At 45.2% G+C, this 13,011-nt stretch overlaps 1 protein-coding gene across 1 annotated transcript; it reads right to left on the bottom strand.

The window, feature by feature from the left end:
* Positions 1-10,404: 10,404 nt before the first annotated feature.
* BJ212DRAFT_1306427 (uncharacterized protein) lies at positions 10,405-10,908 on the bottom strand (the record flags this gene model as incomplete). The annotated part of the gene is made up of 2 exons (XM_041333817.1): positions 10,405-10,599; positions 10,705-10,908. 2 exons carry the CDS (start codon positions 10,906-10,908, stop codon positions 10,405-10,407), a joined length of 399 nt encoding a protein of 132 aa, XP_041185298.1.
* Positions 10,909-13,011: the final 2,103 nt, after the last annotated feature.

Raw genomic sequence — 13,011 nt, 5'->3', positions numbered from 1 at the left:
ATAAGCAAACGTCAGCGAAACTGGATTGCAAGGATCCCAGGTGTACACTTTTGGATGGCTGTATAGCTCAAATGCATCATGAAGCGCTAGGTAAATGGTGAGTTATCATTTTCTGCGTGACTGAGATAGTCTACTCACCAACAAGCCACTTGAGCATCTCAGAAGCTTGTGTGTTCCCTGCCTCGAGCTCAGGCATGACAAGCAACCACCCCTCCCTTCATTTCATCATCACCAATCAAACCCCCAAGTTTCATGAGTATGCTGCAGTTGATCAATTCTGGGCACTCTGGGTACACCGCAAACACCTGTGAAACCTCCCTAAGCATGAGAAGGGAATGCTTCTTGTTCTTTGGCCTAGGGGATGCATAAAGTGCAAGCAAAGGCTTGGCAGAGGCTCAGGGGAGTGATCCCATGAGAAGAGATTTGACATGCATTTCTTGGGAGTAGGTGCAGTGCCAGTGGTAGTAGATGAGGCTCCAGGATCGGTTGATGAAGTTTGCGACCCAGAGATGACCATCCACATGTGTTTCCAGTCTGTTTGTCCAGCAACGTGAATGAGCACCCACCCTTCCATATGGCCACAGATGAGGGTTGTGTGGGTATCTTTACCTGAGATATATGACATCAGTGTTGAACATACTGCAATAAGGGAACTGACCTTCAAGCAACGTTATGTGTATTACTAATTGAGTGGTATACATTTCTTTGAGACAAGACTTTTCCCAAGCAGATAATTGTAGAGCTGTTGCCCATGACTCCAATGCTGGTATTGATGGACAGCTGAATAAAAGTAAATTAGAGCCTGCTGTGTTGAGAGTGAGGACATTCGTATATGTCTTCCACAGTTGCTCTGGACTCTCTGTGGGACCAGTGACTGAACCTAGTACATGAACAAACTACAGCCAATGTCATCACCACCAGTATAGACAGAGAATGGAATAAACTCACAGCATCTGTAATATTGACATACGTAGGTGTTAAGAACCATGCTCAAAGGAGAGGGAGACTGACTCAGAGGGGCTTGGCCTCAGCTCGTATGCTGTGCCCCTTACCTGAGTATGTGCCCTTCATTTCAGAGGAAGTCTGATGATGGTCCGATGAAGTCCGGAGGACTTCTGGAGGCTGGCTACTCTGGTGGAGAGTGCAGGAGGACTTCCGGAGGAGCGCGGGAAACGTCCGGAGGAGTGTGGGAGAGTTCCGGAGGGATGCAGGAAATGCTCAGGAGAGTTCACACTGCAAGGTAATACTTCTACAGGAAAACAGGATGGACGGATAGGAGGTCCGGAGGTCTGGAGTATGGAGGACAGGATGTCCGGAGGTCCAGAGTACAGAGGACAGGAGGTCCAGAGGTATGGAGGATGGAACGTCCAAAGGTATGGAGGGCAGAATGTCCGAAGGACAGGATACCAGGACATCCAGAGGTACAGAGGACAGGAGGTCCGGAGGTCCAGAAGGAATAGGGGCTACATTGGACTTCATCCAATGTAGAAGCAAACAGAGGTAGACTACCCTAAGGTAGAGTCGGAGGGACGGGAAGTGGACCTAAGTCCGGAAAGAGGGTAAGTGCCGGAAAGGCAAGACTCTAGCCTAGGGAAGCAATCCCTAGACTTGGGACAGAGACATAGGGGACAAATCCGGAGGTCTGGAATTCTGGCCTGGGGAATCCTTCCCTAGGCCTTATGGAAAAGGACGAGACTCAGATGGACTGAAGTCTGGAAGATGATTGGCAAGTAGAACAGGATCTAAGATGATGAACAGGAACTAAGATGATGAACAGACTAAGGACTCTACTGTAGTTGTACAGGGGTTATATACTAGAGGCTATCTGAGAGGATCAGTAAGCAAAGGAGTAAGGCTATGTACGAGCATGCGGAAACACATTGGTAAGTAAGACGGAACATATGTAAATGAACTCGGAGATGAAACTAGTACAAGGATCAATCAGCAAGACAGAAACAGAGATAACTGAGAACCGGAAAGGCGGAGATGCCTAAATGGGGATAGGTGCAGGATCTCGGACAGAGGGTGGGAATAGGTCCGGAGATAGTACAGTTAATATCCGGAGGTCTGGAGATCTGGGGATCTGGAAGGCAGGATGGAAACAGGACTGAGATATGTGAGGTGGTGGATGTAGTCCAGAATCCAAGAGGAGGTAAAGTCCAGATGTCTTGCTGGATGGAATGTGCATAGGGTGGACAGGATAGGGGATCCAGGAATGAGTCAGATATGGGGTCCGGAAACAGGTCCAGAAAGCGTGGGAATATGATGGGATCTATGTCTGGCATACGGGATATGACAGTAGGAGGCACCTCAAGGCCCTTCTTGTTTGCTTCCTTGATCTCCTTCATGTCCCATATGCTCAACGCTGTGCTGCTGAGCTGTGCCCAGACGTCAACCCATCCATCATCTTTGGGATGTTGGCCATCCGGTTGGCACTGTACGTGCTTTACTAGTGGGCCACTGAAGTAGACCTTGCAGGCATGCACAACAGTGAGCTGAACAATGGAGTGTATATCAGGGTGGAGAGGGGGGACAGAGGTAGAATTTCTGCAGGCTGCTAAAGCCATGTTGGACTCTTGGTCATCCTGCTTCTCTGGTGAGGAGCAAATTGAACCCATTGTTTGAGTGTGCTGTTGGTTGTTTTACAGTGCAAAGTCGCGGTCTTGCACGCTGGTGCTTGGGCGTCAGTTAGATTGCTGCTGGTCATGGTGATCTGTATTTGCATCACTTGAATGCTGCAACTGTTTTCAAAAAGAAAAGAAAGACAAAGTGTGAATGTGCAACATTGTATTAGTGACTGATTGTTGTTGAGCAGGTCTCAAGACTGACTGGTCCTCCTATTGAATTGTTAGTATTACAACTCCAGCACTAGGGTTGTGGTTGTTGCCTGGTGGACTTGTTGCAGGTAGTCATGCGTGAAACTTTGTGTATGTAGATTGGTTCCTCTGAGGCACGAGTGTGTGGAATGTTGATATTAATGCAGGGTTTCGGACTGATCTGTCATGGTGCAGCACCTCAATCTCAAAAGTTACAATAGATGCCAACCCACAAATATTTGAAACTGGACCTTCTTTGATTCCAACAACACAGGGAAACCTGCTTGCTTTGGTTAAGAGGCTGTAGAAATATTTTGTGGTAACAATATGGTAGTACTATACAATGAAGCAAGCTGCAAGTCGTGATCATGACACAAACACTATGAAACCTTTGAAAAAGGGTGGATTGAACGGAATGCAAGCAGATAGTAAATGATGTCGCTGGTATGAAACTACAGAATGTAGTACCCTCCATTCCCAAACCCTCCTTGATCATTGTCAAATTCAAAATTTAATGGTGTCGGTTCAAAACTAAAGAGCTCGTCACCAAAATTATCTGCTAGTGACAGTCCTATGTGCACTGACCTGGACGGCATACTAAAGTCTGTACTACTAGTAGTAGCCTCAGACAGGTGCACAGTCAAAGGTGGGGCAATATCTGACTCAGGTCATGGAAAGACAAGCTCTTCGAGGGAAAGAGGTATGTAAATGGATATGGAATAGTCTGGTGTCAAAGGCCTGTGTGGCCCCACTGTCAAAAAATCTTGACTGATCTGCAGTAACAGCAAACCCATGGTCCATGTGTGCTGTAGTGCCTCGGATATGATTCACGAATCCTCCTCCATTGGAAGATGGCTTATCATGCTTGTGGGTGCTTCCAGACCCATCAAGCAATGGAGGGCACTACTGAAAAAGTGTGAGCATGACACTCAGGTCCAACATAGTGAGAATTACTCACATGCCTCTTCGGTGCACATTTAACATATGTGCTTCCATTGCAGGCCCATGGGTGGCAGATGACAATGCCAGCAACATTGCTTCATTGACTGCATCCTGCTCATCAGCATATGGATCTGTCGTGAAGTGGAGGGGGGCTCCCAACAGTGACATTTTTCTGCTCACAGCGTGTCAGATTGCTAACCTTGCCTAAAAATCACATGTCAACATATGAACACTAAGATTAAAATCTTGAACTACTGAGACCGCCGATTCTGAAAACATCTGAGTAGGAGTACTTTTGATCTCAAGTCTCATATCCTCATCTCAGAGGGGGGAGTCTTTGCCAGCATACCAGTGTGCTATATGAATCTCTTCCACTACCAGGTTTGCAAACAGAAGCACGAAAATAGACATATTGGTGATTTCCTGACCATGAAGGTAATAGGATAAGGGTGAAGTCAAATCGAACAATGAATTTTGGCCATGATCCTTGAAATCCTGATGCTCCATGTTTGACAAAACAGAGTCCAACAGAGGTTGAACATTGAAATAATCAATGAGATCCTCCAAGGTTCTCAAGAGTTGTCGACGGTTGAGCAAGAGGGCCTTGTAGATGATATCTACTACCTTGGGTGATGTCTCTAAATCTGGATTTGTGAATGAGTACAGTCACAATCCAGGATGGCAATCAGTAGTATGTACCGCATCTGAACTTCAGGTTGGCCTGATTGATGATCTCTACGATATAGTCATTCATGGCTCGTTTTTCTGCTGTGGTGATGTTTCACAGCCAGCCCATAGTCATAGCGGAATTGAGAATCATGTGCTGTGGGAAACACAACAAGAAGAGAACTGGAAAGTAGACTTCTAATGTTGGGCTAAATGTGCTATGCCTAGCTGCTATTCAGCCCTAAAGGGTTTCTGGACTAAGCTCAGTGCTCAAAGAGGATAGGAAATCATGCTAATAACTCTTAGTCTCAGACTGGTACTGGTAGGTGGTGAAAACTATGATTATTACATAAGCACCAAAAGTGCGAACATAACACTAAGCAATATCTGCCTATACAAGCCCACAGAATATGAAATCCCTACAGCACCTTTTAGCCCATGTGAGGGCAACCTGTTCATTTGAGTTGAAATCCTTGAACCACTTTCTATCCAGGTCCATACTACTATTAGTGCCAGCCGCTGATGTCAAGCTGGTCAATACTACTGATGTGGAATCAGAGTGCCTTGAACTTCCACCATAAGTGACATGGGCACTGCTAGTGCTATGGGAGTAAGGAAAAATGCAATGTGATAAACCTGATATGAGAGGCCACACAGCTGACTGCCATCTGGTGCAGCTTGATGGATCATTTGGGTCATATGAGAAAGCTTGGAAAGACATGATTGTGGGCTTGGACTTGGAGGAAGAACGAGCTTTAAAAGATGTGTTAAATAGTGGGATGTCAGGAAATCAGCTATGATTGAAAAAAATAATATGGCCGCACTAACATGAAATCATCACTGATCCAAGATGAGAACAGTTGATGAAGTTGAGCTGAGGCACAATGTTTCCAGCCAGTCTGGCCTGGAACTTCACACATCGAATGGACCTCGTGCAAACTTACCGAAAACCTGGCTATAGGGGAATGATGTTAGGGCATGAACATGTAAAATACTAGGCAGTTTTGACAGTGATTACTGCCAGCTGCTCACATAACATAACTTTTATGCACCCACCTTCATTGTGACTCTCAATAATAGTGATTACAATGTGACAGTAGGATGATGATCTCCCCCGGATCTCTGAATAATCTCCAATCAAAGCTGCTTGTTTGGTAGAAAAGGCTTCTGTATTCGATAGGATTTCAAATTAAGCATGTGATTAACTCACTGAGAGTATCCAGCACTCTAAGATGTGAAGGGTCAATAGCATTTGTCGGGTCAGGGAAGAATGATGATGAGATGATAAAGATTTGGTCTACTGTGCACTAGTATTTAACATTAGGGGCATGGCACTGAAGTGAAGCAATGATACCAAATATGGCAGCTCACCTTCAACAACATTGCACAAATGGTTACTTCTTCGAACCCATGAGGCTTGTTATAAGCTTCAAGCCTTTTGGAAAATTGCCAAGGGAAACAGAGATCAGTTTGTGTTAATCTTCACTTTAGTATTGAAAATTAAACCCACCACATGTCTGCAAATAATGAAGGACAGTGATGTGATCAGGCAGAATGATACTAATTGTTTGAATTTATTATTTCATTGCTTATACTCATAAATATATCTTTTCACTTACGTGCAACAACAGTGAGTGGAAGGACAACTTGAACCTACCAGTGTAGGTTCTCCCCTATTGAATAATTCAGGATCTATAAATAAAGACTCCATTGATAAAACATACATGGTTATGAAATATAGAAAGCAAGATTATTCCACATCTGACGTACAAACTGAATCACAATGAGATCCAGCCTGGAGGACCAATGGAGCAGGCCTAGGCTTATCCAAGTCCGAGTTATCAGATGAACTTTCGCACCAAGGCCCATTATCACCAGGGTCAAATCTACAACCATTCTTGCCTATCACCCCAACTCCTGCATCCTGTGGGGTGTTGCAGATAGAACCAATCTGCACATCAACTGCCTTCAGATGTGCCTGGGCCAAGTCCTGTTCATCCCCTAGGATGGTGTTCATGAGATCTAGTTCATGGGAGTGAAGACGTTGATACCGCATTCTTGTGGTAATAGCCCAGCAAGTGATACGTGAAAGTTCGAGCATGTGCTCATCAACTAAGATTGTGACTTCTGGTGATGGCGCAGAAGTTTGGTTCCACTTTTGAGAGAAAAAACAATGAATATTAGAATGTCTGAAATTCCAATGAACATACCATAGTTTGGAGGGTCTTGAATTTTTTTGTAGGTGGGATTGAGTCCTCATCACAGACACCACCTTGAAATAAGCTATATGGAATGGCACACTTCTGGCGACCACTGTTACCCAAGGTCTTCCTTGGCACTGTCATGCTAAACTCATGAATTTGAAGGGCAGGACCATCAGTAGCAGTCTTTGTGTGTGATGCAATAGGAGAGCTACTTGCAGGAGGAGAGCTACTCACAGGAGGAAAGCTACTTGCAGGGGGAGAGCTACTCGCAAGAGGAGAGCTACATTTGGAAGGGGAACTACTAGGTGCCATAGATGTAGGTGGTGTGGTCGCTGACCTACAAAATATAGTGAGTGCCAAGGATGGTGACTGTCCGTCATTGAGTTAACAAACCTAGGCTTATTAGAATCTCTTCTTGATTCTGAAGAGCTGCTCATCATATATATCAATGCTGTTGGGGTGTGTCAGGTTGAACCTAAACTAAGGAATCAAAGGGATGGAATAGACGGCAACCTCAGGCTATGGCAACACCTTCCTCAAGCTGGTGTTCGAAACATCATGGTTAGTCATGAGTGTGATGAGTGCTGGGGAAGCATCATGTGGTGGGGTATGGTGTGGATCATGTGACACCTACCAATAAACACATTCTGAGTATGGTACTTAGTACTAGCTAGGACTTCATACTAGTAGAGTCAGGCTGATATCATGATATACACATAAATGTTTCTGAGGAGAATGAGAAGCTTAAGCTTTGAATAATGTGTATCGCATTAATAGGGAATTTAAAAAGATGGCAAGTCATTGAACTCATCCTCAATCTCATGCCCATCCTCTTCACAGCCATCTTCAATTTCACTTCCCTCATCTTCCCATTCCTCTTCCAGTTCCTCATTGCTAAACTCTTCATCGCTTGCTTCCTTCTCATCATCGTATCCTTCATAGCCCTCACTGTCACTATCCTCTCTGTAACCAACATCCCCCTGGAGCATGACACTATTACTGTTGTCTACAGCGTCCACGATGCTGGATGGTGATTCATTTCTGAGAGAGTCTCTAGCTATCATGCGCAACATTGCTGGGTATCCCATACCCAACTGTGTATACCACATAAACATATCTCAATCTACGAAACTTATGTAGCGGTTAGGAGCAGGACTGCAGCATAGATGAGTATTCACACTCACATGCCAACACAATACACCTCCCAGTCATCTAGAGCTCCATCTGGATGTGCCAATGACTTCCCACCTCGAAGTGAACTAACACCATGCCCCGAATTGAAGGCTGGGATCAGATGCGCTCCTTGAATGACCTGCCCTGGATCAAGAAATCCAAATGTGTCTGTGTCTGACTCATCCACAAAGGCCACCCTTGGAAGATGAGCACATTTCATACCAGATTTATGGTTCCTCAGCAGGGCCAACCATCTAACCCAAAGGACCTCTAGGTGATGCTTCACAGGTGTGCCCCCATTGTTGAGCCACATTTCCATATGATAGATAGCCAACACGTGGGCATACCAATATGGGTGGTTAGGTGCAGTCTCTCCCAAGAGTACCATGATGTCGCCATGTGTTCTGGGGTTGATTGTGTCATACTTGTGCCTCATGTCATATGTAGTGTAATGTGCTTGCATCGTCTGAACAGCATAGATTGTGTCGTTAGGAATAATGACCAAGTTTCACTCTTTGTCTGTGAACACATGGTTGCAGTAACTGATATCAAGCTTGCACAGCCTATACAAAAGGTGATCTTTAAGTTTTGGTATAAAATTCTGGAATCCACTCATGAGTACAATGCATTTCAAACAAATGCAATATTACTGCTACCTTGAGAGCCAGATTATCAGTGTGCTCTTGAAGGAGTGTGAATAGAGGGACTGTATTGTTCTGACTGACCGCAATATGGTGATGCTTTCCAGAGGAGGGTGCATCCACTGGAGATAGACTGATAGAAGGGGATGTACCCCCCACTTCTGCAACCCGCTGTAGCACATGATGCCTGCACTCGTGTTTAGCTAACTGCACGGGGGTGTCAAGCTTGTTGGTGAGTGGATAGAAAGCCTTTAGAGCTCGGTGTGCAAGTTCTCCCTGTGCAAAGACTTCAGGTTTGAATTCATGGAATGCAGTCGATACACATGATTTGGGTGGTAAAGGAGTCAGTGGTTCCGAAGAATCTGATAGTTCTAATATAGTCTCCCATGGCATGAAACTTATAAGTTTTTAAATTGAACTTCTTCCCCCTGACCTTACTTGATTCTGGAGGAGCATTACCAGTTTCGGAGTGTTTCGCCAACCATTTTGCTTTCTCCTTTGGTAGCTCTGTTGTGTTAAAGGCAGCACAAGTGTGAGCCTGAAACTTCTGCAAATTTTGAGAGAGTTTCTTGAAGATTTCGTCAAGAAAAACCAAGGTGGAGTCGCAGTGTAACCTGAGTTTTGCGAGTGCATGCCATTGTGCAAATTGATAGAGAAGAGACTGGATAGCTGCATCGTGGTCAGGAGGAAACAGCCCTTCAAAAACTGGAATAGCACACTGGTAGGTATGTTAGTGAGCATAATATAAAATTCACAAAACTGAACCTGTACCTGTAATATGTCTTCAAAATCATGGGCAGCCAACTTTTTCATCTTGGAGGTGTTGATGGAAAATTTGTATATCACTCCATTACCATATGTTGGAACTTGACGAAATCTAGGGTTGGAATGAGTTGGCAATGGTTAGCAGGCAATAACACTCCATACACATTCTTCATACCTGGTGTCAAGGGTCACAATAGCTTGAGCACCTCCAGGAAGGGCATAAAGAAGCCTCAAAAGGTGCATAAATAAAGCTTTCCAGGTCCCCAATTTGCACTCGTGCATAATGTCAACAACGAGCATATGAAATGGATCAAGGCCGAGCGGTCCGAGTTTATTAATGAACTGATTCTGGGAATACTGGTTTGAGCTAATCATCCCACTATGGAACCAGTCTCATTTACCAGAGTAGGCACCCAGGAGCCCTCTCTGAGGGCGTCTTCAACCTTGGCACCATCTACAATATTTCCCAGTTGATAGATAAACTCATGAGCTTTGATAACCTTGGCCATGGCATATACTTGAAGGTTGGTAAGGCGGCTTCTCATATCCTTCACAAGACCAAGATAATCAAACAAGCCTTTTGGTACGAGGCAGCGAGGGCACAGGCATGAACCCATATCTTTTATGGTTGCAATTAGAACCCTGGAGATCTATGAGCCATGTTTTTAACTAGCGCAATAAAAACATACTTCTCCAGATAATTGGCAGAATACATGAAGATGCGAGGGTATATTCTCTGCATCACTCCATCAGTGCATTTCAGAACAAGACCGTGTCGATATGCCTAAACAAAATCTTCATCCAGTAATATTTCCCAGCACGCATGGAATAACTCCCTATGGCAGTAGGTGTGGATGGAGGCCATGCCTGTTTTTGATACTCAAGGCAAGCTACTGATAACATCTTTGATTTTATCAGGGAGCTGATGAGAAGAGTCAATGTCCACGTCAACCAAGAACATGCAATCAAAATACCCACTGACGGCAAGAATCCAATGAGGTGACACACTCCTGATATTGGTGATGAACGTATATATTTTGTTAGATTTCCGAAGTACACATAGAGTGGCCAAGCTTTTGTGGTTCTGAAGTTCACCAGGTGTGTTGCGTCGGAAAAGAGCATTAGCCCTGTGACGACCCATTCCAATGAACAGCCAGGCTCTTTTGGTTGCTTGTGAATACTGTCCTGCACTTCCAATCAGACATCTGAGGTGTAAAGTTCGTCATATATCCGCTCTTTGTGTCCGTCCAGAGGGCTCTTCCACAGATGTTTGAAGGGCATGAGATGAAATGCTGCTGCTTGAGCATCTCTGAATGCCCCACGGATAACATCAACCAGAGGGCAGTAGTGAAACCTGGGAATGGTATAAGGCCTGGGACTATCCCCTTTTGCCTTCATTGGAATGTTGATAGTGACAGACATCTCGATCCAGTCATCCAGAAAATTGATTCTCTTCCCGCTCTCATCTTCATCTAATTCTCACAAGCTCTGCCTTACTGAGAACCCCTGAAGGTGTTCAGGGTCAAAATCCTTTGCCAGCATTATGTCCTTGACGAGGGACACAACTTTAGATTCCGATACTTGACTGCTACCAGAATTCATCCAGGAGATGAGCTGATAGATCATCATATTTGCAAAAGGATATGGGGGAGCATAGACCTGCGGTGGAGAATCACTGCCTTCAGCAGCATTGGGACACATCCTTGCAAGTAACAAGGATGAAACGAATTTATCCAGCTCAAAAGAAGGGTGATGAGGGTAAAGTCTGCAGATACCAAATGAATTAAAGGTGGTCTGAAGTGTATCTGCAAGTGTTAGAAGAAGGCATCGGATCCTAGCTCAAGCTGGAAGGGTACCAGAATTTTGAGTCAACGCATTGTGATTGTCAGCATTATCAGAGATATTGAGATCCTCTTCGGAGTGATTGATGTTAACATAATGCCTTGGGATTCATCTGACAGGGCATGCCCATTCATCTGAATGAGTAAAGTGATTAGAAAGCTATGACTGCTATTCAAAATCATATGAACCAGAGGTATCTATGTTGATATTCATCTCAATGTCATTATCATTTTGTGGGACATCTGTTTTGATGCAGTGCTGGGGGTCTGCAAGACTGGGTTCAGGTGTATCAAATATGTGAGAAGCAGACCCTCTCCTCTCCTCTGCCAGTGACCAGTAAGCAGCAATTGGTTTCAGATGGCCATGTTAAGAACCATGCTCAAAGGAGAGAGAGACTGACTCAGAGGGGCTTGGCCTCAGCTTGTACGCTGTGCCCCTTACCCGAGTATGTGCCCTTCATTTCAGAGGAAGTCCGATGATGGTCCAATGAAGTCCAGAGGCTGGCTACTCTGGTGGAGAGTGCGGGAGGACTTCCGGAGGAGCGCAGGAGAGTTCCGGAGGAATGCAGGAAATGCTCAGGAGAGTTTCCCACTGCAAGGTAATACTTCTACAGGAAAACAGGATGGAAGGATAGGATGTCCAGAGGTCCGGAGTATGGAGGACAGAATGTCTGAAGGTACGGAGGATGGAACATCCGGAGGTATGGAGGGTGGAACATCTGAAGGTACAGAGGACAGGAGGTCCAGAAGGAATAGGGGCTACATCAGACGAAGTCCAATGCAGAAGCAAGCAGAGGTAGACTACCCTAAGGTAGAGTCGGAGGGACGGGAAGTGGACCTAAGTCCGGAAAGAGGGTAAGTGCCAGAAAGGCAAGACTCCAGTCTAGGGAAGCAATCCCTAGACTTGGGACAGAGACATAGGGGACAAATCCGAAGGTCCGGAATTCCGGCCTAGGGAGTCCATCCCTAGGCCTTATGGAAAAGGACGAGACTCAGATGGACTGAAGTCTGGAAGATGATTGGCAAGTAGAACAGGATCTAAGATGAGAGAGCAAGAACTAAGATGATATTCAGACTGAGGACTCTACTGTAGTTGTACAGGGGTTATATACTAGAAACACATTGGTAAGTAAGATGGAACATATGTAAATGAACTCGGAGATGAAACTAGTACAAGGATCAATCAGCAAGACGGAAACAGAGATAACCAAGAACCAGAAAGGTGGAGATGCCTAAATGGGGATAGGTGCAGGATCTCGGACAGAGGGTGGGAATAGGTCCGGAGATCTGGGGATCCGGAAGGCAGGATGGAAACAGGACTGAGATATGTGAGGTGGTGGATGTAGTCTGGAATCTGAGAGGAGGTAAAGTCCGGATGTCTTGCTGGATGGAATGTGCATAGGGTGGACAGGATAGGGGATCCAGGAATGAGTTGGATATGGGGTCCGGAAATAGGTCCGGAAAGCGTGGGAATATGATGGGATCTATGTCTGGCATATGGGATATAACAGGCCAATTCTCTGATGTTGAAGTTCGTGTGAGTTAAGAATGACCACAGCAGCTAATAGGATCACTTACATGTGAAGGGTTCACAAATGGCCATGGCAGGTCACAGTTGAGAGCCAAATTTGCAGCAACAGACTCTTTGGCACATTCCCATCTTTGTTGAGTTGCAAGCAAGCTAGACTTCTTGTAGAAATGACATGAAGTGCGGTGCCTGCTGAGCCCATGTGCATCTGTTGCCTTTTCCCAAGAGCAACCTATAGAACCACACAACACCATAAATATAAACAAGCTTGAGAGGACAGCGACAATCCAAAGAGATCCTGCGAGGCCCAGACACATTGCCCTTTGGAGTTGCTAGCAACTCGATGATGCAGCTAGCTTCAACTCCGAGGCAGCAGCAGTGGTAGTAGTTGGTCAAGTCTCTTAGATGCAATGTTGTTTATGGTTCTTCAAAGTC

Source organism: Suillus subaureus, assembly GCF_016647635.1.
Source record: "Suillus subaureus strain MN1 chromosome Unknown BJ212scaffold_288, whole genome shotgun sequence".
NCBI lineage: Eukaryota > Fungi > Basidiomycota > Agaricomycetes > Boletales > Suillaceae > Suillus > Suillus subaureus.
The sequence above is the reverse complement of the archived record's forward strand: the minus strand, read 5'-3'. Positions and strand labels throughout refer to the sequence as shown.